Source organism: Labrus mixtus, chromosome 16 (genome assembly GCF_963584025.1).
Source record: "Labrus mixtus chromosome 16, fLabMix1.1, whole genome shotgun sequence".
NCBI lineage: Eukaryota > Metazoa > Chordata > Actinopteri > Labriformes > Labridae > Labrus > Labrus mixtus.
This window is the reverse complement of record NC_083627.1, coordinates 2217826-2225325: the sequence shown is the minus strand read 5'-3', so window position 1 is coordinate 2225325 and position 7500 is coordinate 2217826. Positions and strand designations below refer to the sequence as shown.

Sequence of the window (7500 nt, the reverse complement as noted above, 5' to 3'; positions counted from 1 at the left end):
CTTCCCTCCCTTCCTCCCTCCCTCCCTTCCCTCTCCTTCCCTACCTCCCTTCCTTCCCTCTCCCTCCCTTCCTCCCTTCCTCCCTTCCTTCCCTCCCTCCCTTCCTCCCTTCCTTCCCTCTCCCTCCCTTCCTCCCTTGTTTCCTGTATGTTTCCTGAAGCAGCACATGTGATGTATCTCCTCCTCACTGTTCACCGCTCAGCTTCAGATCTCTGCTCTCCCTCCTTTCTCTCTCTCTCGTCTTTTGACCCTCCTTTTGTATCCGTATGTACTGCACCTCGCTTCCTTTCCTTTCTCTCTCCTCTGCTGGTTCCCTTTAGGTGTCTCCTTCACAGAAGCTCTAAGTGAACATGCCTCAGGACATTTTGTTTTACTCATCTTCATCTCATTTCTCTCGTTATCTCAGGATATCGACGCTGGTTTTTCCTGTGAAAAGAATTTCATTTCATCACAACGAATTAACTTCTCACGGGAAAACCAGCGTTGTTATGGTAACGAGAAATAAAGAGATCCAGATTTTTAGAAAGCAACGCAAGGCCCCGTTAACACGACAACGACTTCAGCTGAAGACGCTAAGCTTTTGTTTCGATGTGTGTTTTGGGGCCTTTATTGGGGAGGTCACAGGCGCTTCCTCTGTGCGTGGGGCGTGCAACAATAACCCCTGCGCTGTACGACGCCCCGGTAACCTTTAGCTGCATTTTGTCAGTTTTCTAAAACTGCACCGTCTGCATCGTCAAGGAAACTTGCAAAATGTAGTTCTACTTAAAACAACAGCCAGACGCGGGTCGGTAGACTACAACAACAATGGCGGACCTCCAATTCACTTTGTGAAAATGTCGCCTGGCTTGACTCCCAGTCGCCATTTTCATAAATCTACTCTCTTTGTACTTCCTGGAGCGGGACCCCCCGACGTCATCGTCCAACGTTTGTGTGTTAGCCATGTCAGTATGTTCTCAACTCACCGCTCTGTGGGAGGAAGTCACACCGCCAACTACTGGCCTGCCATGCACACTACAGCGTTTTTAGTCGTTTTTGTGCACGGTGGTTGTTATCAAGACGTAATCATGTGAACGCAGAACTTTATTGAAAACTAAAAATGATTATGTTTCCAGCGCGTCGTTCAAATGTAGCCTAAGTTTACTCGTTGAAAACAGAATAAATAAAATGCTGGATGTTTGTCTGCTCCGGGCTTCTGTACCTCTAAGGCGTCACAGATTTATTTTTCTCCACACACAGTTGGTCTAAGAATTCAAAATGTCTTCTTTTCCACGTCTGTAAACTGTAAAGTTAAAGGTTCACTTTGTGTCAGGAAGGTCCGATTTGAAAAGTGCCGACCTGCTGGGAGAATCCACTGGTCTATGAAAAAGGAAAAGCGTTCCCTCTTTGTCTCCCAGCAGTCCATCTCCCACCGTCCAGCGCTCGCTTCTGATACGATATTTGATGCTTTATGTTTTTGTTGCTGCTGCTTCAGGCTGTGTGCTGTTTAAACTGCTCCAGTGTGTTCACACAGGATGTGATAGAAAGCCTCGTTCCCAGCAGCAGCTCCGACCCGTCACCCGCTGCAGCCCGGTGGGGACAGTCGTCGTATTAATGCATAAATATTTGACAGTTCAATGAATAAATTTAAACAGACTGGAACACAAAGAAAGAGTTTGAGGATCTGGGTTTTAATTTCATGGCTGTTCAACCTCTGAGGGCGTTTTTAAACTTTCTGTTTAGGTTAACGACTAACAGCAACTTGTTGGTCACCACGGTGACCATTAACAGCAACCTGTTGGTCACCACGGTGACCATTAACAACAACCTGCAGGTCAACACGGTGACCATTAACAGCAACCTGTAGGTCAACACGGTGACCATTAACAGCAACCTGTTTGTCACCACGGTGACCATTAACAGCAACCTGTCTGTCACCACGGTGACCATTAACAGCAACCTGTTGGTCAACACGGTGACCATTAACAGCAACTTGTTGGTCACCATGGTGACCGTTAACAGCAACCTGTTTGTCACCACGGTGACCATTAACAGCAACCTGTTTGTCACCACGGTGACCATTAACAGCAACCTGTTTGTCACCACGGTGACCATTAACAGCAACCTGTTGGTCAACACGGTGACCATTAACAGCAACCTGTTTGTCACCACGGTGACCATTAACAGCAACTTGTTGGTCACCACGGTGACCATTAACAGCAACCTGTTGGTCAACACGGTGACCATTAACAGCAACCTGTTGGTCAACACGGTGACCATTAACAGCAACCTGTAGGTCAACACGGTGACCATTAACAGCAACCTGTTTGTCACCACGGTGACCATTAACAGCAACCTGTTGGTCACCACGGTGACCATTAACAGCAACCTGTTGGTCAACACGGTGACCATTAACAGCAACTTGTTGGTCACCACGGTGACCATTAACAGCAACCTGTTGGTCAACACGGTGACCATTAACAGCAACCTGTTGGTCAACACGGTGACCATTAACAGCAACCTGTAGGTCAACACGGTGACCATTAACAGCAACCTGTTTGTCACCACGGTGACCATTAACAGCAACCTGTTTGTCACCACGGTGACCATTAACAGCAACCTGTTGGTCAACACGGTGACCATTAACAGCAACCTGTTGGTCAACACGGTGACCATTAACAGCAACTTGTTGGTCACCACGGTGACCATTAACAGCAACCTGTTGGTCAACACGGTGACCATTAACAGCAACTTGTTGGTCACCACGGTGACCATTAACAGCAACCTGTTGGTCAACACGGTGACCATTAACAGCAACTTGTTGGTCACCACGGTGACCATTAACAGCAACCTGTTGGTCAACACGGTGACCATTAACAGCAACCTGTTGGTCAACACGGTGACCATTAACAGCAACTTGTTGGTCACCACGGTGACCATTAACAGCAACCTGTTGGTCAACACGGTGACCATTAACAGCAACCTGTTGGTCAACACGGTGACCATTAACAGCAACCTGTTTGTCACCACGGTGACCATTAACAGCAACCTGTTGGTCAACACGGTGACCGTTAACAGCAACTTGTTGGTCAACACGGTGACCATTAACAGCAACTTGTAGGTCACCACGGTGACCATCACGGTGACCATTAACAGCAACCTGTTGGTCAACATGGTGACCGTTAACAGCAACTTGTTGGTCAACACGGTGACCGTTAACAGCAACTTGTAGGTCACCACGGTGACCATCACGGTGACCATTAACAGCAACCTGTAGGTCAACACGGTGACCATTAACAGCAACTTGTTGGTCAACACGGTGACCATTTTCAGCAACCTGTAGGTCACCATGGTAACCATTAACAGCAACCTGTTGGTCACCACGGTGACCATTGACAGCAACCTGTTGGTCACCATGGTAACCATCACGGTATCCATTAACATCAACCTGTTGGTCACCATGGTAACCATTAACATCAACCTGTTGGTCACCATGGTAACCATCACGGTAACCATTAACATCAACCTGTTGGTCACCATGGTAACCATTAACATCAACCTGTTGGTCACCATGGTAACCATTAACATCAACCTGTTGGTCACTGGTCTTTGTGTTCTCCTCAGATATCAGTTTCCTTCCCCGGCCGGCGATGTGGTGGTGCGAGCGGGGCATCCAGGTGCTGCTGACCACCATGGGAGCGTTCGCGGCGTTCGCCCTCATGACCGTGGCCATCGGCACGGACTACTGGCTGTACGCCCGCGCCTTCATCTGCAACAGCACGGCCAACTCGTCCCAGGAGGAGTCCAACAACAAGGACAAGAAGGACCCCGGGGCGCTCACCCACTCGGGCCTCTGGAGGATCTGCTGCCTGGAAGGTACGACTCACGTTTACGTCTTTGTGTTGTTCAAGGTCGTGGAAAACCTCCGGACGCCACGGGGGGGCTGAATGTGTTTGTTTCCTCATCGCTGGTCACTGCAGGTTTAACCAGGATGATATTCTGCTCTTCCTTGGTTTATTTTTCCAAACTCTTCTCTTTATCTTCTTTTGGTCATCGTCAGGTCAGTGGTGAAAACGATCGGTGATATTGTTCATTTGCAGCTGAATCAATATCTGCTGCTGCCTCGTTGTTTTTGTTTTTTTAAATGGTAAATGGACTTGAGAGTGAGACCAGTGAAGATGTGTCTATGTGTGGCGGCCATCTTGGAGAGGTGTATTATAGAAGAGTAAATGCTCTTAAACAATCAGACAGAGACTGTGGCTGGTGAATCGATTGATAAACAGGAAATACCAGAGGGAGATATAGCTAAAAATAGAGTAATCAGAAGTGAATCCTAAAGGTAAAAATATCTAATTTGATCGCATACAGACTTGGAATACACTGATTCTGGCCCGTGTCCAAGTTAAATAAAAAGGGGCCAAGAGGTTAATATTTACCATGTTGATGTTAAAGGGCTTGATCGCCAGATTGCCCAGGAAATATCACACAATGTTTTGCTTGTTTTACTGTGCTTGTAATCTCGACTGCATTGGAAATAAGGAAAACCTCAGTGTCCTTTTGAGAATAAATAAATGTTTGAGAATGAATGGTGAACGGATGAGCTTGTTTAGTTCTCTTCCAGTCTTCTGACTACTCAAAGCTCTTTCACACCACAGGTCACACCTACACATTCACACCCTGAAGGTAGAGGCTGCTGAGTAAAGAGTCCATCAGTTTTATCTGTGGCTGCAGGAGCTGGGGATCCAATACCCTACTTTCCGGTTGGGAGACAACCGACCCTACCACTGAGCCACAGCCACCCAATTCTGCAGCCCCTGCCTGCTTCAGGTGTGCACTGCCATCATGCTTCTTAGCTGGCTCGGGGTGAACTTTTCCAGCCTGCAGAGCTTTTAACAATGACCACAAATGCAGAACTTTCCACAGACATTCAGAGCAGTCAGCCAGTCGGGGAAAAGAGAAAATAAAATAGTCTATGAAAGATCAAACTTGATGTCTTCTGGCACATTTGACTGTTTAAATGTTATTTTTAATGACATGTTTGCTGACTCAGTTCTAAAGAGTTTGGGAATTGTTACAAAGCTGCATCCCTATCTTTGAATAAACTCTATATTTATGTACTGACTCAGAGTCTATAACATGTGGTCAGAGGAGAGTTTAGGACATGGACTTCATTTGATCACCTTTTTTAGGTGCCTTGCTCAAGAGCACCTCGGCAGTGCTCAGGAAGTGGACTGGCACCTCTCCAGCTACCAGACCAATTTCCGGACTTGGTCCATGCTGGGACTTGAGCCGGTGACCCTCCGATTCCCAACCCAAGTCCCTACAGACTGAGCTACTGCTGCTGTGTCTTTTTTCCGCAGGCTTTACAAACAAAATCTGATTCCTTTTTTTAAAACACAGCTCAAGTTTTTCATAATCGTCTAGCCAAAAGAAATCAACATAAATTGAAGACATTCTTTTAAAAAGAACATCCCTGATGTCAGCGTACATCGGGCAATAAAACAAAAAGTGAATCTCGTTTTCAGTTTCTCCTAACTCACACAACAAACAAACTCGGTCTTCCTCTGGGATGACATTAAACCTGCCGGTCTCTAAAGCTAAAGGCAATGTTCCTGAACGATCAGTGATGCCACCGTGGCATTGCAGTGTGTGCAGGCATTTTAAATCCTGCCATCGAGAAAAACTCCTCAGTGATATGCTCGTACCACATCTTGTTTGGAAGCTGTATCTTGAATGCGTTATGATTGGCTGGTTTCCTGGCACTGTTGCAGATAAACAGATTTCTGCTGGTACAGATCTGTGCTTTTATTCTTTTCATCCATGTACAGACACATGCAGCACTTACATATATATACACTCACACATAAAGCTCATCACTGTGCCCTGGAGCTCACATATGAGTGGTGACTCATTCAGTGAGTGATTAAGAAGTGTTCCTGCATTTCTGCAAGCTGATAGGCCGCTTTAACAGCAGGAGAGTCAGAATAAACACTCACACACACACGAGAGAGATGATGTTTCCTGGACACAGTGTAGACTCTTTCTGTTGGAGTTTAAAGTGTGACACGGGAGGCATTATATCCTTTAATGGTGAACAGCATCAAATCACACTTTCACAGAACTTGACGCCTGCGCGCTCAAAGGTTGTCACATATCTGTCATGCCACACTTTGACTTCTCTTGTTGCCCTGCAGCTTTTTTTTTCACAACTGCAACTACCATTAAGCCTAAACTCCTCACCTGTCTTTGAGCCTGTTACTGATTCTGTTAAGAAACTTGATGATTCCTGCACAATTTTCAACCGATTTCTGAGTCGCACAACAGGCTACCAACCACAGAGACGTGGATGTTAGCAACACTAGCTCGGTTAGCTTCTGTCACAGCAAAAACAGTTCCTTTATTTCAAGTTTTTTTTTTTTTTGGCTGAAACTTCAACAATACAGAGCTTTTATTTTGAAGTTGCAAAGTTCATTCTTCCTGTTTCCTCCTCCAAAAAAAAAAAAAAAAAACAGTAAATGTTGTTACTGTGTCGATGTTTACCAAATATTTATAAATATAAAAGAATAATTTTGTTTGTCAAAGCTTAACCTTAAATCCTCCTGAACTTAACAAAATAAAAGTCTTTATGTACTGCGAAGAGAATTCACCAGCACGACTGATTTTGGAAGTTGGGCCAAATTTCACCTGACAGGCGTCGTTTGCTGCTTAGTGGGAAATCACTGCCCGATCTGCTGACCGGTCGGTTCAGCTGCTGGCATGTTTGATATTTAATCATAATGGCACACAGCCGCACAGTGAGAGCAGAGCTAAGAGCTGATTCTCTGACTTCAGTGTTTCTCCTGATTGCACCTGCACAAACTGGCAGACAGTGTAAGCTCCATAAGCAACAGCAGGTATCCCTGTTTGGTGTGTGTCCCCTCCCCCCCTTTCGTAACACAAGACAAACATCGGCAGGAAATATCTGCAGACCTCCAGCTACAATTCTACAATTCACTGAGCAGACTCTTTTATCCAAAGCGACGTACATCAGAGAGTAAGAACAACACAAGCAAGGATCTAGAAAAAAGGGAACAATGTGAGTAAGAGCAAACGATCAGCTTTGAGTCTGATTGGACACACAGGTGCTGACAGGAAGTGACCAGAGGCAAAGCACAACATTGAGGGCAGTTCTTGAGAGCTCTAATCAGTATAGAAACCATCTTATAAGTCGTCGTTATCAAACAAAAACCATCGTCATTACCATCATCATCATCAATAATATGGAGACCATCATCATTAAGTTAGTAGGTATTCATGAAAGAGCTGGGTCTTTAGCTTTTTCTTAAAGGTGCAGAGGGACTCTGCAGATCACATGGAGTATTTTTCTGTGTCTGTTTTGTAAGCGAGCAGCAGAGTTTTAAATCTGATGCGAGCAGTAACTGGGAGCCAGTGTAAGGAGATGTAGGGGAATATTTGTTCTGATTTATCTTTGCTAGTTAGCTTGTGTTGAGATGAGAAAAGTGAAAAACACACAGATCCTGACCT

At 45.5% G+C, this 7500-nt stretch overlaps 1 protein-coding gene across 2 annotated transcripts in view; it reads left to right on the top strand.

The window, feature by feature from the left end:
* Window positions 1–7500, top strand: part of LOC132991078 (voltage-dependent calcium channel gamma-4 subunit-like) — a 25043-nt gene that overhangs the window by 8811 nt on the left and 8732 nt on the right. For both annotated transcript variants that reach the window (XM_061059681.1, XM_061059679.1), the window contains exon 3: window positions 3601–3852. In XM_061059681.1, coding sequence (XP_060915664.1) covers window positions 3601–3852 — 252 coding nt within the window. The remainder of the gene's footprint in view (window positions 1–3600; window positions 3853–7500) is intronic.